This window comes from Psittacula echo (genome assembly GCF_963264785.1).
Source record: "Psittacula echo genome assembly, chromosome: 11".
Classification (NCBI taxonomy): domain Eukaryota; kingdom Metazoa; phylum Chordata; class Aves; order Psittaciformes; family Psittacidae; genus Psittacula; species Psittacula echo.
The window spans coordinates 10,614,836-10,633,181 of NC_137746.1; the positions used below are offsets into that span (position 1 = coordinate 10,614,836).

The 18,346-nt window shown below is 42.9% G+C and overlaps 1 protein-coding gene across 1 annotated transcript in view; it reads right to left on the reverse strand.

Annotated features, from left to right (window-relative positions):
• ERGIC1 (endoplasmic reticulum-golgi intermediate compartment 1) overlaps positions 1–18,111 on the reverse strand; it is a 56,461-nt gene extending 38,350 nt beyond the window's left edge. Inside the window, exon 1 of the mRNA XM_080627095.1 lies at positions 18,025–18,111. Coding sequence (XP_080483221.1) covers positions 18,025–18,044 — 20 coding nt within the window. The 5' untranslated portion in view covers positions 18,045–18,111. The remainder of the gene's footprint in view (positions 1–18,024) is intronic.
• Positions 18,112–18,346: the final 235 nt, after the last annotated feature.

Sequence of the window (18,346 nt, forward strand, 5' to 3'; positions counted from 1 at the left end):
CACTGCAAAAGCTGCATTACGAATTTCTGATACTGGCACATTCAAAGCAGTGGAAGATATTACAAATGCTGGAGGAAGACTGGATGTTGAGAAAGGTTACACAAGCCAGCTCATAATGCAGTGAGACACACTATACTACGTGGTGAATATCCATTTCCATACTCTTGTACTCATAGCCTAAATGACCAGGAGAAACCAAGGTGTAGATTTACAGCATATTCATCACCTCAGAGTAACTGCTACATGAACTCTCTTAACCTGCAGCACTGCGCAGCAGTCTGCCCTGCTTTCACACAGGAATGTATTACTTTACACTTACAAAGCATGTACACGAGCAATTTCCACAGGACAGCCATCATGTTATTTATATATAGCTTTTGGCAACTTTCTTCCTTTGCTCAGAAGGACAAGACTTGTAAGGCAAAGTAATATCTTCGAGTTAATCAACTGACATAGCTGCACAGTGGAAACAAACTTTCTGCTAGGAAAGCTCTTCCTCCAGGTCATATGTATTCTCAAAGGGAAGGCTGGACCTTTCAATACCAGAATACAAGGCTTTTCAATACCAGAATAGAACTAGGCTGTCATCAGCATAACAAAGGAATTTCCTGACACACGTAGTGTATCCACTGTTTTTTCTTTCAATGGAAAGCATGGTTACAAACAAAACAAAAAAGAAAGCAGTTTGGCAATACCAGAGTTTTGCAGGAAACAACATTCATAACTAACACGAAGGAATGGTACACTACCTTCTACTCAGTCTAATGCTGAAAGGACTTAAAATGCTTTCTCACCTTCCAGACTGGAATGTCAACAAACTGGTAAAGCATTGCAAAAAAGAGCAGCACAAGGATCATTCCTAAATAGGTTCAAAACAGAGAGTTCACAAACCTTAGCATGATTAAGCCAGGTCTGAGGCAGAACTCTGTCTGTTGGACGGGTGTGCAACAGTCCCCTCAGAAACACTGAAATTACATGTCTGGTGTCATTGCAGTTGCACAAGTGGGTGGCAAGGTAAAATTGCAGATGGGTGCACCTCAATGGAGCCAAACAAAAGGATGGCAGATTAGAAGGACTTCAAAAGCTGTATTTAGACTAAAATGGGCTGTGGCTATTCAAAAGTCTTGTTCAGACAGAAGTATATGCTCTGCACAGTTCACTTTTCAGGATCGCCTAGAGCCACAGAAAGCAACAAGTGTTTAACAAGTCAGAGTTAGATGCAGTGATGCTGCTCATCTGAGTGAGACAGCCACAAATGATGATGTCCAAGGCTGGAGGGTATGCAGAAGCAATGGTAGGTCAAACCCTATAGAACGAAGCAAGTTGACATCATCAGCCCTGGGGTGATTCCTGACTTTCCTTTCAAATCTGTCGGATTGACAGTACAAGCCAGGGACAGGGAGGAAGAAGATGACTACCCAAACACTGTGTCTTTTTCTAGAGTAGAAACTTCAAATGCCTGCCCTGTGAATGGGGATGAGCTCATCCCCTCAGCAGGAGCTGATATGGGCAGGGCTAACTGCCAAGGTGCGCTTCATGTACCTGAACAGTTTCAAGTCTGGATCTGAAATATTTCAGGAAAGGAAGTAAGAAATACATTATCTCACTGAAGATTACAGCCCCTCCAAACAGAAAGATCCTCGCTGACATCTTTGGAGACTGAAAAGAGCTTCAGCAAAATACTGTAGTAATACCTCTGTAGGATGCTGTTAACTTTTTCATGAGCAAGAAGCAAAGAACTTGAGGCAATAAAAAAATATTAATGATTAGAAGTAGAACTAACCAGACATTGGTTAAATCTGAACGTCTTGTAGCAAAGGGTTACTTGCAAACCTGAAGGAGTTCACATCAGAAAAGGAAGAACACTAATTCCTCCTTCAGTTTACAGCATTTTTGCAACCCTCAAGCATGCCCACCCCTACCTGGCATAAACAGAGGAGCAATGCACTGGCCATGTCACCTAGGCAGACATTCAGAGCACAGCTTATAAACCTCCCTATACTACTGATTCACTGTGTGGATTCACTGCAAAGAGACAGCAGATGCTTTAGGTCTGTCTGTGGAGCACTGAAACACAACTCTGGAGCAAGCAGCAGTGGGATGTTTTCATGTTTACTTCTGCAAGGTCTGTTTTTACTGATTTAGCTAGGGGGCAACGGAAAGATTGTTTTGCGGCTCTTGGACTATATTTTGGATTCCAGTTAATCAAGTGGCCAAGCAAAAGTACAACACATTCACATGTGGCGCCTGGTCACAGAACAAAATTCAGGTACCATAAATCAGCAGCAAACAGATTAATTTTCATCCATTTCCACTCCTCAGATGATTCAGAAATTTAGCTTTAATACAGACAGGGGAAGAACGTTTTTGTTCTTCAGGCAGATTACATTTCTCCTCAGAACAACTGAATACTTAAACATGAGTCTTTTTGAAGCATAGTGGCTCTATTGTAGGTACTTCTGCAGCACATACTGAAAGGGGAAGGTATTTAGAGGACCCATTCATTACAAGAAACTACATTTCAGATGTCAAAGATTAAAAATAAAATAAAATAAACCCCCCAGTATCATGGCTGACATTCCACCTTTAGCAGGACAGTGGTGGCGTAAATACATCATGTCATCTTGTCTTAGCAGCAAGGGTCCATGGCTGTGATTCACACAGAAGAACGTGGGTGTTGAAACAACGCTTATTCTCCACCTCCCAGATTAACCAGCTTTTAGACGTACCCTCTATTTTTCAGCAGATACCACATTTGAAGTCGAGGTCACTAATTCCCGGTGACATTACTCACTCTCAATAACAAGTCAAGGAACAACCGCCTTAAGTTTATTACACATGAGCAGCTTTGAGATCTCTTTGTAAAAGAGCCGGCCTGGTGCTGCTGAACTGATTTGCTTCATTAACAAATAACTCTGCTTGAGGTGAATGCAAAATAGCATGTTTAACAGCAGAAACACAACTTCACTATTAAGTTAACCAAACAACTAACAATATTACAGCAGATTTGTTTAAAGTAAACAAATGGGGAATTATCAAGTACAGACACAAAAAGTTAATAATGAAAACATTATAAAGTTGGTGCCGTTACTGCAATAAGAAATGAGAACTTTGGAGTCAGTGCTTGCATTTCAACACACTGCATGTTGGAGACCTAGTACTGGACAAGCGTTCATTAATTATGAGTTGGGAGCAACAGCTCCATCATAACCTAGCAGATAGCATCATGTCTTTCAAAGAGAACAAAAAGGGTGTGGGGGAGATGTCCCCAGGGTTTCCAAGATACAGAGGAAAACTGAGATATCCAAGAAAATGCTGACTGATGGGTGAATCCTCGCAGCCTAAACAGCCTCAAAAGGCTTTCAGGGTCCACGAATACTCCATCTCTGATTACTTCTTGGTAAGAAACATGACTGCTCTGAGAAACAGAGGGGCTGCAGGTTGAGAAACAGAAAGGCAAGGCTTCTGTGTCACATACACAGAGGGACAGATTGGTTGCCAGAAGAAATGAAGAATAATACATCTACCAAAGCTGAGATGACTTCCTGGATCAACAAAAGCCCTTGGTCAAGGGCTCAAGTTTAAATCACATTACAAAGGAGCAAAGAAACAAACCCTGTATTCAGTAGCAGTTGGCACTTAAGTGGGAGGCTGTAAGCCATTGATATGGGCTGTACCACTCAGACTTCTGTTGAGATTTCCTCACACAGTATCTACGTATCTGCAGTACAGCTTAACTCACTCTCAAGACAGCTGTGTAAATCAGAAAGCAGGAGTAAGTCTGCCTTTTCAGAACCCTCTCAGAGACATGACTGTATCGCACTAAAACCACGGACCCTTTTGTAGAGCAAGAAAGCAAGCTCTCAAACCTGGCATGCTGGCTGACACTGAATTTGCAGGCCAAGCTTGCTATTCAATGAAGTGAAACAAGGTTAGGCTGGCCTTTTAAGGGCTATTTCATGAAAGAAATGTTTCCTTGCCACTGCACAGGGGAGTAACAAGCTGATTAAAGCAGGTTTCAAAATCTGTTTCCCCTTCTGCTCGTGTGCTGGCAATAAATACACTTACCCATTTTAACAGCAAGCAGCACAGCTCCTGCAAGCTGGAGATACATTCAAGTGCAATATTGCTGCTGGTTTTTCCAATGTGTCAAGTCCTTCTTGCTAACTCAAGTGAATAAGAGTATGGCTGCAGGCCTCAAATATCAAGAAACAAGCAGGCATGATGTCAGTATTTCTCCACACACACGCCGATTCCTGACTAACACGACAAAGAACTTGCCCGTTCCTTACAAAGTCCATTCATTATGTACTCACCAGTAAATGGAGTTACAAGTGAAAGAGAGAATTTCTACCGTTACACACTACACTTGCCATTTCAAGGAACATAATGACACAGAAGGAGGCAGAGCAGACACATTAAGTTTTATGAAACTTGTTCTTCAATTAAACAAAGAAAAAAGGTGCTTTTTGTGAAGAGAAGATAAAGCACTCTTAATTATACTGGGTTTCTTTTTCAGATGGATAGGAAAACTGCTACACAGTGTATTTCTAGAAACACATTTCATTCAAAACAACAATCCCAGACTGCTTTTGATGAAAACTACATGTACTGTGGAAGGTACACAAAAAGCAAGGCAGCTGCCAAACACAACTTTGGACAGTCAAGCCTGTGCCAGCAACCACTTCATCTTCAATAGAAGTCATCTTGAGGAAGCTCTGTCTGATAACAGGTTAGAAAACATCTAGTGTCTCTTCTTTGAGAGCATCTGCCATTTAGACATTCTAAATAAATTCATTTTTAGGCCACATGCCTCTGAATTACACCAGACTCTCTAATTACTTCATGCAGACATCAGAGAATCCATGCAACTAATAATGGCTATTCAGCTGCCATTGAAGAGACGAAACATCCTTAACTTTGAGAAGGATTAATTTTTCCTGGAGACAAGGGCATAGCCTTAGGATTTGTCACCCAACACACTTCTTCCTCTTGCCACTTCCTATCTGCCTCCTTGAACATTGCTATTATATTGCTATATTAAAGACAGATGGCTCAGAGACCAGAGATGGTTGGTTCAATCACCATTCTTTGGCTCTATACAAGAGCTATAGATCTGGTACAGAGACACACAACCAGCCCACAAGATTTGTATAACTGAATCTATTTCTAAGTCTGTCTTTTCAGGCCAGAAGAGGTGCATTAGAAGTTCAGGAAACCAAGGGGGCATGAAGTGGGGAGAGGAGAACGAGCAACCTCAACCCCACCTCAGGAAACATGTTTAAGTGCACACGAAATGAGCTGGAACACTGGCTCTGAAGAGTTTTCAACCAGTATGGGCTACCACACAACTTCCTTTCCTTGTATGACTGCTGCTACCACCTCTAGGAGAAGCATCCCTAGAGACAGCAGAGGAGGTTATGGACTATGACTCATTCAATACCTGCTGCTATTAAGGCTCTTAGCAGAGATACCACTTATAGTTGAGAATACAGCAACTCACTTTGCATAAAATGCTTTATCATTTACACAGAGGGCATAGGAAGCAGGAAGAAACTGTCATGATAAATGTAAATTGGATTAAGTCCATCTGACATTCAAAGGTGACTGTGCACAAATAGACTCCATATTCTCCCTCAAGCAAAACTTTAGAAGAAGCTGGTGTTACAAAGCAGAATTTAATCACCATGTCTGCCTCAGAAACTTCCTTCTACCCCCCCAAAATCAGTGTAGCTCGGAGGCAGAAGGGAGGGAAAAACAAAACAAAACACTGGACATCATAGAATGGTTTAGGTTGGAAAGGACCTTAAAGCTCACCCAGCTCCAGCCCCCTGCCACAGGCAGGGACACCTTCCACTAGAGCAGCTTGCTCCAAGCTCCGTCCAACCTGGCCTTGAACAGGGCCAGGGATGGGGCAGCCACAGCTTCTCTGGGCACCCTGTGCCAGTGCCTCAGCACCCTCACAGGGAAGAGCTTCTGCCTAAGAGCTCATCTCAGTTTCCCCTCTAGCAGGTTAAAGCCATTCCCCCTTGTCCTGTTACTACCTGCCTTTGTCAAAAGCCCCTCTCCAGCTTTCTTGTCAGCCTCTTTAGGCACTGGAAGTTGCTTTAAGTTCTCCCTGAAGCCTTCTCTTCTCCAGGCTGAACAAGTCCAACTCTCAGCCTGTTTTCATAGAAGTGCCCCACCCCTCTGGCCATTTTCATGGCCCTCCTCTGGGATTCACATATCTTCTATGAGAATTCATGGAATCAAAAGGAAGCTATGGAGAGAGTGTTGTCAGAGCAAGATCATTCAGGCTGGAGCCTGAACAGAGCAAAACAGAAACACCCATCAGTACACAGTGTTAGTTCTAGAGAAACCTTCCCGCTAAAGGCATGCTACTTTGTGTCAAGGAGCATTTTTATCTTTGTCATCTTCTGACTGCTGAAGCAGAGATGAGCATCATCTAAATGAAGCTTAAGAATCTCAAGTACAAAGTACTGTAAGAGAATGTCTGCCTCCCCAACAGCTCAAGGTACTGCAGGGTCAGTATTCACCAACATGTTTTAGAGGTTTCATGAAGCAACTCAGCAGAAGAGCAGGCTTACAGAGAGCACCCACTGAAACACGCAGTAACTGGGGAGGCACTCCCCACCTGCCTGCCCATACTCCATAAGACAAATATGAAGTGAAACACTGGAAAGAGCATTAAAATGAAATCACAAGATTTACAGAGTAGAAATTATGTCAGAATTAATTATGTTGGATTATTTTGTTTGATTTTTAATTGAGGAAACATCAAGATCAGCATGACTTTTTAAGTAAAACCTGTCTTTATTCTAAAAAAGCAGTGACTTCCAATTCCCTGTGCATTTTCAACTTCTTACGGTCCTTGCTGTACATGTGCTGGACAAGAATCCAGAATTTTCCACAGATCTATCAAAGAAACAAGAATGCCTGTACAGCAGTAATTCCATTCTAAAGCAGTCCAAAGGAAGTAGAGGTGCCTTATTCTAGTGCCTTCCTCTACACATATACAGAAAGCATTAATTCTTGTATTTTTATGAAGAAATATTAGTTCAATATTTCATTCTTAAATCCTTTCTTTAGATCATGCTGCTTTTCTTTTCGTTCAAAGGCAATGCTCCAACATCCCTGCAAGAACACTTTGCTCCTACACAATCCAGTACAGATAAAAAGTGATAACTCTTCTTCCAACACTTTGGTGAAATCTCTTACCCTGGTTTATAGAGTGGGAAAACAATGGCAGGAAGTTAGCAGCAGGGAAAGAAAATATGAACTACTGACTCCGAGTGCTTCATTTTGTGATTGTTAATTCTTTGTTTAAATGACATCTCTATGTTTCCTGTCTGCTGGCAGATAAGAACATAATGTGCAGAGAGCAGCTCGAGACAGCTTCTGGACAGCCATGCTGCGATCCTGCCGATGGGATGCAGCAGTGGGAGCCAACAGACCTGAACTGTGTTCAGTTCCTAGCACTGACTCACTGTGTAATTTCTGCTCCAATTACATCTTTCTTCTTCAGCTTCATTTTGCAGAGTGGCACCTGGAAACATGCGCCCACCTTTCAGGAGTATGTTGAAATCTACAGATGAAAAACTCTGGAAATAGATGAGGCATTACTGGTCAAAGTTCCAACTCTTTTTGAAGGTCTGTACAAGGAAAGCTGCAGGAAGATCGGCTTATGAAAACTGAATGTGCACTGTGAGAGCTAAGTCTTGGTTCAGTACCGGGGCTGTGCCTAGAGTGCATGTTTACAATCTTGATCAGGAATGGTTTTGTGAATTGGGACACAAAATTTGAAGCATGTGGAATGTAAAATAAGTGATCCTGTTAATCTCAGTTTACACAGAAAGTAGACATTGAATACACAAATACCAGACCTGGCCCTGAATGCGAGTTCAAGATGCAAATACAGATTCAAAGCAGGACTAATAAGCCGATACTTGTAAATACCAAGCAGTTATTAACACATTTTATAAGATTAACACCTGCGTAACAGCAGATAATATACAAACACTATTAAGTAATCAGCTAGTCCTCGTTTACACACAATAGGGTATTAACACACATACTGCAGAAGTTGAGCTTTCATGAACAAACCCTTAAGGCTTCAAAACTCCATGGGAAACTGTTTAATCCTGAATACTTTGAGCCAGCTCTGATATACAAGGACTGGGCAAGGAGGTGGAGGGCTAATGCAATTTTAAACTACTTTATCTGTACTGCAAGCAGGTGAAGACTGCAATTTCCATGCTCTATATGACTGACTCCTCACTCACAACATCACACCACTTTTCAAAGCATGATCCACCAAACAGTATTTTTTTGTGACCTGCTGACTCTCCACACTTGTAAGCCCAGGAATGAAATGTAGGAATAGGTTTCCTTGCCAGCCAGCTCCTCCCTCTTAATTCCAGTTCCAAGAACATAATGAAACTAACAGAGGAAGTTTCTGAAACAAGGAGGAGTACTGAGAACAAGAAAACACGGTTAGCCAGAAGGACTATCATTAATTATATAATCCAGCCTTTGGGCAACTGGACATTTAGGGAAAGCGGCTGGGAGAACGTTGGAGTCATCGGCCTCTGCAGTATTATGTCATCTCATCTGCTAGTTACAGGTACAGGATTTGTATAGGGGGGAAAAAAACCCACCCAATACACAACAAACCCTTTATTTCTAAGACTATGAATCCCCACAACCCTTGCAGAAAGAGGGCACAAAAATGAACACATTCTGCTCCCATTTAAATTGATTTCTTTCCAAGGAGCTATTTCTCCTGTTTTCTGCCTTCTGCCAGCCTCCCAGCACCACCGCGCTGTTCTGCATAACACCCTTTTGTCAACCATGTTCTAAATGTTGTGCTCTTATCCCTTCAGTGAGTAAGAAACCTTTCTCTATCACCCAGGAACACACAGCAATTGCTATTGCTGAAAATACACCAGAAATGCAAGCTATTTTAGGTGGCACTGAACGATGGAAGAGAGGAAGCGGTACATCACTGTCCTTTTCAAAACAAAATGTTAGCCTCAAACATATTTCAGAAATAATTAGGAGGAGGAGATTATTTATAATCTCAAATACTCAAAGGCAGAGTCTTGCCAGCAAGCATTTTATTTCCATTTAGGTAGTAAAGCAGGTGCCAAAATGAAGGATGGAAGAGAACTGTATTTTTAATTAAGTGAGCAAACTACACTTTGCTTCATCAAAACAGGAGAAAAGTGTCATGAAGAAAAAATGTTCAAATAGGAGGACTGGTATTTAAAGGTATCCAGCCCTCCACTGTCAGCAGGAGCGACTGTACTGCTGAGTGGCAGTACCCTATTCTGGAGATCAGAAAGAGAAGATGGAGCAAGAAAGAACGGGGAATTGGATGAAATGGCTGATCCCCCAACTAAGTAAATAGTTCAGATACTTGAAAGTCATAAGTATACTGTAATCCTTCCTGTCCTGAAGCCTTCATCCCCCCTTCTTGCTCTTGCAGCTCCCCAATGCCTTCCACCACTGCATCGCCCAGACACTTCCTCCAGCGCCATCCTTTACCCATTCCATCCTTCGTGAGCTTCCAGTCCTGAACATCTCTCTCTTTTCCAGTTCAAGACCTGACAGCTCAGGGTTTCTCTACCTCCTGCCATGGTCCTCCAGCTCCACCTCACAGTCCACAGCTGCTGTTTCCCATTACTGACAGCAGCCAGCTCCTCAGCCCTCCCCACAAAGTCCTGATCTCTAGCAGACACTGAACAAAATACAACAGTTGGTCTGTGATTTCCAAGAAATTACCTACACACAACTCTGAGCATAACCAGGACACAGCTATGGAAAGAAAGAGTTGTACCATAGTCTTTCTCATAGCTGCTATGAATCACAAAACCTTAAGACTCCGTTGCTGCCTGGTACTGCTGAACACCTTGAAACAAGATCTGGTGAGATTAGTTTAGCATCAGAACTGTGTAAGTCTCAGGGAAGCTGCTTTCTGAAAGGTTTAAGTCCTGGCTGCACTAGGACTGCACAAAAATCAGAAGTTTGTACAAAACAGCATGAACAAACCTAACATCTGGGGAAGAAAAAAGTAGGGGGTTGTGTGAAGAAAATAGCTCCATCTTCATAAGGCTTCCCTCAAAAGCACACAGGCTATCCATATCCCACTGCCTGACAGAGATTTCTCCAGATCAATAAGAGAAACTCATAGCTGCATGGAGACCTCATAGCAGCCTTCCAATATCTGAACTGGGCCTATAAGGATGCTGGGGAGGGATCCGTCATTAGGGACTGTAGCGATAGGACAAGGGGTAATGGGTTAAAACTTAAAACAGGGGAAGTTTAGATTGGATCTAAGGAAGAAATTCTTTACTGAGAGGGTGGTGAGGCACTGGAATGGGTTCCCCAGGGAAGTTGTGAATGCTCCATCCCTGGCAGTGTTCAAGGCCAAGTTGGACAGAACCCTGGGTGCCATGGTTTAGTGTGAGGTGTCCCTGCCCATGGCAGGGGGGTTGGAACTGGATGATCTTAAGGTCCTTCCCAACCCCAACTATTCTATGATTCTATGTCTGCTAGGCTCATCATCTTATGCTGGACTAGGCCAAGAAAATCCCTCCAAGGGAAAACTGTTCAGCCAGCGCTTTGAGAAGAGATTAAGCAAAGTACAGTCCCCTTGAAACAAATCAGTAACAGGCTCAGAACGGGACTGTTACTTGCCTGAAGCTGACAAGAGGTAAGACAGCAGAACCATGACTTGAGAAAGTAGACAGTGGCATTTGTGGCTGTATACACACACACCAGCAAGTCTTTCTTCTCCTCCAAAGCAATTTCTATACAACAAAAACCATTCTTAATATAAAAGACTTAGGGGCAAACCCCCATATCCTTTCCCAGAGCATTCAGCAGTATTGTACTTTTTCAGTATCTAACTTAAGAATATCAATAAACCTGTAGTGACCAGCTCAGGTTCTCGTATTTAAATTCCAGTCTAAGCAGATGAAAATTTCTGTGTGTGCTTCTACAACTCATTCCTATTTTTCAGTTGCATATAACTCTATTATTAACCTACAAGTACAACTCGTGCATCATCTGGCTTCCAAGTAAAGTTCCTGGTTTTAACTCAGTGTCCATGAAACATCCGTATTGATGTTCGCTAGAAAAATGTGACTGATACACACCCAAGATAGACCTGCAACTTGTAGCTGGGGACAGATTTACCAGCGGGTTTTAGTCCAGATATAATGTGCTATAATGAAGCAGTCAGATTCAGATTTCAGTTCAGTAGGGTTACATTTGATTTAGAGTGACGTGGAATCCAAGTAGGGCTCCAAGACTTCACTTTTATCAGAAAACACAAAAGCAAATTTACATTATTGGCTCCACTGGTATTTTACCAAGCTTTCCAACCTTGCTTTATTCACAGTACACAGTTGTCTACAGAGACGGACAGCAATTAGGAGGCCTAGTGATCTGCCTTTGGATACGACTGTTAAATAACTACTAAGCAGTCATGACTGCCTGAAATTCTGTCAGCAGCAATACATGCCTGACCATATTACCATAGCATTTTGAAGGCTCTTCTATTAAATACCACTCTTTCTGGCTTATGTGAATTAAACTAAATACATTTCATTTGGAAACATCCTTAAAAAAACAAACAGAAAGATAAACATCCAAACACACACAATTCAAACGCAGCAAATTGCACTATTCAACTGACTTGCATGTCTGCCATGATTACTACTAAAATACTCAAACATTTCACTATAAGGAAGACTTTGTAGGTTGTAGCAAGATTGTGGCTAATTTTTTGCACAAGTTTTCCATTTTGGGGACAGCTGGCTCCATACAGAAATACCTAGACAACACTTCAGGGCTTGTATTTGGACAGAAGACAAAAAAAACAGATGACTCCACTATTTTTAATTTCACTGTAAGACTGTTCTTTTCTCAACACCTCCACCATCTGAATTACACGCCTTAAAAATACGCATGCACACTTCAAAATACAAGCTCAACGTCCACAGCTTCTCAGTCCATGCTGATGGTATTGCTTCAACTCTGTTTACAGTGTGATTCAGTCATTTTCACAGCAATGAACTATGATGGCATGAAGCAAGCATCTGTGTCATCAATGAGAGAACAAAGGAGGCCAGTTAAAGTTCAGAAAAACAATACAAAACTTTCCTACAGAAACAGACCTTAATACCTCAGGACTTACTGAAGAAAACTTTCCTACTCCAATATTATCTTAAGAGAAACAACGGATTAGGGAGATTTAGGGAGAAATATTTACACACATATACGCTATGTAAAATCGCATATTTGTGGCATAAACATCAGTAGACTCTGTACAACTCTGCTTGCCCATCTGACTGCTGTGACTGCAGAATAATTTCTCAGGTGCCCTCAAAGGGCTATTGTTGAAACAAAGTTAGTCATGGTACTGCCTGGCACCAAAATCAACTTTGGTAATTACGTAAGGTGGCAGCAATACCACTTGGAAGGCTTGTTTACCAGCAACATTGCACAATGTGAAGTGGAACATGCTTGCCAGACGTGGCTACAGTTCAACATGAAAATATCCTTGCAGAGTTACCAGGCACAAGGGGTCAGCTATTGCTTCAGTAGCTACAGAAGTGCAGGTCACTACAAAGCATACAGAAGCAGCTATCTAACCAATACAGAACAGTGCTACAGCCACTAGTTATGAATGTAGACATTACTTTAGGAAGTGATGGCTTCCAGCTCAATCACATACAGAACTGATGATTTTGAACAAAATTGTTTTACAAGTGGCAACGTCTATGGCTGTGGAAGAGCGTAGAATCATGCTCAGCTTAGCACAGGGGACTCACAAACCTTTTTGATGTACCACGGCTACACACAAGCCAGTAGGCACAACTCAGCTAATCAGAAGCCATATCATCTGGCCTGAGCTGTCTATTCTTCTCTCTTGTGCTCCCCACACTGTTTCAACCAAGAACACTCCTATCTGCTGCTATCACCACCGTTTACCTTCTGTAGGAGACGTACAGCGAGCTCATTTGTTAAAGTAAGTTCAGCAAGTAATTTTGTCAAATGAACTAGTGTGTGTTAATGCAGCTACTTAATGTGCTGGGAGACAGCCTCAGGTGAATGGAGTACAGAGCATCACGATCCCATGAGAAACTCCTGAGCAAATATTACGTTTCCACTAACATTTGATATTTATTAGGCAGTGCCAAAACACCACATAGTCACCATTTCTGCTTAACAATCAGCAGATGTGCAAACACAGGCCAAACAAGTCCCTTACAAGTTTTAAGTGAGATTTCAGGAGTTACAGAAAGATTTTAAGTCACAATCCTCACAAACCTGTCAAAAGAAAAATGGTAGGATTACCAACGACAGCTTTGCTTCCTCTTAAGCCATACAACAGAATAAAGCTGTTTTCCTTAAGCTCCAAGTGAATGATAAATTGTCCAAGGGGTTGCTTAGTTTGGAAAAATTTTTCTCCTTAGTCTCCAAATCATCTACAATCTGCGGGTTTGCCCTCACTAATCTGGTCAGGAATTGAAGGCAGACAAACAGACCTCCCTGATGCTGCTGAAGCAGTCTGTATCACTGGTTTCACAACTGTGCCAGCTCAGGTGTGTTGAGCACCAGTTTGACTATTAGCTGTCACAACTCTCAGGTCTAAATTATAGCCAAACATACTACCTCTCCTAAAAGCAGTAAGGTTGGAAGCATATCAGCTTTGGTAAAGACAAAATGTGATTCAAAAAAGGCATACCAGAACTGAAGCAAAGACCTGCTTATGTCCCAAAACAACAAAAATGTTGTTTTGAATCAGAGTATCCACATTAAAGTAAGTATTTATCACAGAGGTGCCAAAGAACAGCTGACTACAAGGGCCTGTTGTATTGTGCAAATGGAATAAGCCTTTGCCACAAAGAATTTCCACTCTAAATCAGCATTTGTACCTAAATCCTGTCTAAGCCTGGCTCCTTTCCCTTTCCCATGACCTTCAAAATCCAGGTATAAGATATTGGTATTTTATTCAGGTTACCAAGCTGTGAAAAAAAAGCAACAAAAAACCAAACGCAACAAACCAAAACCCTAAGGAAAATATCACAATGATTAATTATGGGAAATAAGTTCTGAATTTCTCAGTTAAAAATAAAAATAAGGACTCACAGATATTTGCCACTCTATGCCAAAAACGTGGCCAGGGCACAATTGAGAATTGCCCACAATTAGAACAAAACTTGATTTCAGAGCGGCCTATTTTAGCTTTTCTCAGTCTAATCAGTTAAAGCTACCAAAATACTTCAGAAGTTTCAGTATCTGCTACAAACCTATCAGTAACTCTTTCATGCAAGCAGGTGGATGCCAAGAAAAGCCTAGAGATGCAAAAGAACTTGCAGCAATAATTCTCTAGACCATGTCCACATCCAGTGCATGGAACTCACTTCATTTTTACTTCTGTAATTCTCAACACCAAAACAGTTTGAAGCCCAGCACTAGCACTGGCACTTGCTGCTGAAGCTAAGCCTCCCTGCTAACTGGATCACACAACATGTGAAAAACCTTCAGGCCCACAATCACCATTCAGATGACCCAGGCTTACACCTTAATCTAATTATGATTTTAACCATCCACAGGTGCTGCAAGAATGCAGGTGATACTGGATCTTAACAGCTGAAGAGGGAAATACCCTTTCAGCTCCAGTGATATAACTTAAAACCACCTATTCAATAAACATGAAGCTGCTTTGCTGACACATATTCTAAGAAACCAGGGGGAGAGGCACCAGAGAAAAATCTGTCTCTCTCTTGCAGCCAAGTAGGCTTTTAAAAATGAGAAAGAACCAGGCCTTCCGGAAATGCAAACTGATTTAGTAGTTCTGTAGGAGGGCTGGTGCCTCGTGACATGCACTGAACAGACCTGTACTGAAGGCTCCAATCTGGAAGCTGAAAACTTGGTTCCTTACCAACATCACAGCAGGACTGAAGAGATTAGTGTGCATGAAATGCTTCAAAAAATTAAAATCATTAGGTAAGTACTAAGTCTTATTACAATCATAACAATACTTAGGACAGAATCGTTATTATTCACTTGAAATTACTGTAAAAATATTATTTATGAATTAAATGCATTTTATATTAACAAAGGGAACCACTGAAAAGCCAACAGAAGTCCTCCAGACAAAAAAAAAAAAACAAACAAGGTACAGTACAAAAAAGTGGAAGTAACAAAATGAGCTAATTCCGTGTCTGATACAAACCAGTCTGCCTCAGGCTGACCCATGGAAACAACTTCCAAGAAATATGTTCAAGCACTTTGGGTTCTTCAGTTTGGCCAAATACAAACCCTTAAGTCTAGAAGATAGGAAAGAGATTTAGTCACGTAGACGAAAATGCTTCCCTTGACTTTAAGCTGGTGAAGAATGCCAGGCTGGATGGGGCTTTAAGCAACCTGGCCTAGGGGAGGGTGTCCCTGCCCATGGCAGGCAAGTTAGAAATAGATAATCTTTAAGGTTCCTTCCAACCCAAACCATTCTGTTTCTATGAAGAATAGGGACTCTTTTGGTCATGAGCTGTTTTCATTACTTATCATTTGTGTCTTTCTTCTCCATTTGAGACTGTGGCAACCTGTTCCTCCGAGAGCTATTCTGTGTGGAAACAGAGCTCAAGTCCCAGACTTCCACCTCTTTACAACTCATGTTAGCTGTCAATGTCCTGCCACTCTAAAATACTAAAAATAAAAGCTCTAAGTGAGGGATTCAACAGGAAAAGAACTTAACTTTCCCAAATGCTCTAGCACAGCAGTTAAGGACAGTGATTTCTTCAGATGCATTAGCAACACAGCCCTGTGAAACCTGTGGCCTCCAGAAGAACACAATGCCTCTCCACTCTGAACCTCTGAATTTTGGACTCTATAAGGCATGTAGGGGCAATTTTGAAAGTTTCTTAACAATCCAGCCCTCTAATTATAGACATTAACACCCACTTTAAAGCGTGTGGTAAAGACAAGGTGCCAAAATGTACCTATCAAAGAGAACATCCAGTTGAAGTCTCTGAAAGAAAAACCTTCCATTTTACATGACGGAAAACATCACCTCTTCATTCACAAACTTACTACAGGTGGTAACCTTATTTCTCCAATAGCATTGTACTGTCCTATGGTTGTCAGGAAGTAAATGTACATTTTTCTTTTAGTGTATGCATGATACTTTACCTACAACAGTAACATTTTCCAACCTGAGGATTTTGTTCCACTGACTGCACAATGAACAAAAACCACAACAGCTAAAAGACAGCCCCTAACCTTTGCAAAAATTTTGGTCCTGAACTCTGCTCATGCTTCTAAAACAGGAAAGTGGTTTTTTGCACGTGACAATAGTTTCTCTGTATCTTTAAAGGTAAATTTATTGTTATCAAGGACAGTCTTTTCAAAATTCATCTGTAGAACAGCTGAACTTCAGGAAGCTTACATTATCTGAGGAGGTGCTTTGAAGTGTCTATTTCTAATCCTCCCATCTGAATGACAAAGAAGTTATTTGCAATTGTGAATCTTTAAAATGCAGATCTGAACTGATGCCTCTATGTTTTTGTAACTCATTAACACAATTCAACCCTTATGTCTTTGCTCCATTCCAAAGCAAAGCGCTAGTGCTGTCTCTTAAGAAGATTACTCTTGGTGAGCCAGTGTTTCCACATGTACATTCTGAGACCCAACAAAACATCACAATTTCAAAGACATCTGAGATAACATTTTCTTTATCTGCTATTACAAAGTGACAGCCACAACCCAGGATCCCTTATCCATGTATTGTACAAGCCTGAAAACAGACAGCAATGGGGTTTGCAGAATGTCTCCAAAGCTGAGAAGAAATTTTCTATCAAATTTTACACAAAAGCAGAAACGAGGCTCTGGGCCCTGGATCCCACATGATCCAGCAGATGCTGTTTCCAGCTTCAGCAAGTTTTCATTCAGAAGCAACTGCCTCCATGTTCAATAGTGCCCCATGGATCACATACAAGATCCTGTTAGCCTGTATAAATGAGAGGCCCAATTTAGAATTACAGCAAAAATACAATACACAACTTTTGACTGGGTGAGCTAAGAACCTGCATTATCACCATTTCCCCCTGTCATCTCAAAGGGGTGCAAATGTATGCTTCATGATGGTCCTGCATGAGAAGCATCAAGCAACAGTTGTATCTCCCAATTCCCAAAAACTCGTATCTTATTTATTGTAATGTTAATGCTCTAATAAAACGTACATGAGAAAACTAATCTGTGCGTCTTCCCCATGGCATCTATGAATTTGTAAAGTTAGAAGTCTTTGGTTCAGGACTGGCTTAAAAAGAAAACAAATCCACAGTTGCTACTTCACCCCCACGTGAGTCAAAGGGGTCTTTTCCACTTGTGCTTTGGTATGTGAATTTGACCACTGTGGTCCACGGGATGCAGGAGCCCTGTAGCAAGGCCAAATTCCACAGCTCACACCTACTCAAAATGCCAAAATCAAAGGCAGGGGTGACAACGTTTCCCACCATCAGAGCCGCAGTGTGTGGCTTTGCCTCACCGTATGGAGCAACCTCCTAAACCTGCTGTGGGAGCTCAGGGACCGGCGGGAGGAGAAAAGGCCCAGCGCCTTCACCCCGACACCCGTGGTCAGGGCCTGTGCAACACCCACAGTGGTCACCCCCAGGTCCCGCTGCTCCACCCGCCCTGCCCAGGGGAGCTCGAAACTCCTCACACCTCGCTTTGCACAACACCTTACAGAGCAACAGCCGCTCGCTGGGCAGAGCCTCCCAGATTCCCACGTCCCTTCCCTGCCCAGACCTACTTCTTCCATCCCTCCCTCCTCCTCTCCTCCCTCGGGTTTCACTTCGCTCGCAGCCGGTCAAGGGCCCGGCCCACCGCCGCCTGCGCTGCCTACCCCGGCCGGGGATGGCGGGGCTGGGGGAGCCGGCCCCGCCGTGGGGCGGGAGAGGCGAGGCCGGGCTGGGCCCCGCGGCGGGGGTGGGCGGTTGGCCCCGCCGCACTCACCTCCTGAAGTCAAAGGGCATGTTGGTGGCGAGCGCCGGGCAGGCTGCGGGCCCCACCGCCCCCGGCCCCGGCTCTCGCCTCGCTGCCGCCGGCTGCAGGGCCAGGAAGTGACGGACCCCGCCGCCGCGCAGCACCAGCCCATTGGGTGGCTGGAGCCGGCCGTCGCTTCCGCCGCCGGGTTACGGGCAGCGGCGGGAGCCGGAGCAGTGCGGGGTGGCAGGGCCGGGGTTTGCCGCCGGCCCCCGGGACACCCTTCCGGCCGCGCTGCCTCGTCAGCACTCCCCTTCCACTGCTTTGAAGGGCTCTTTGCATGGCTGCAATG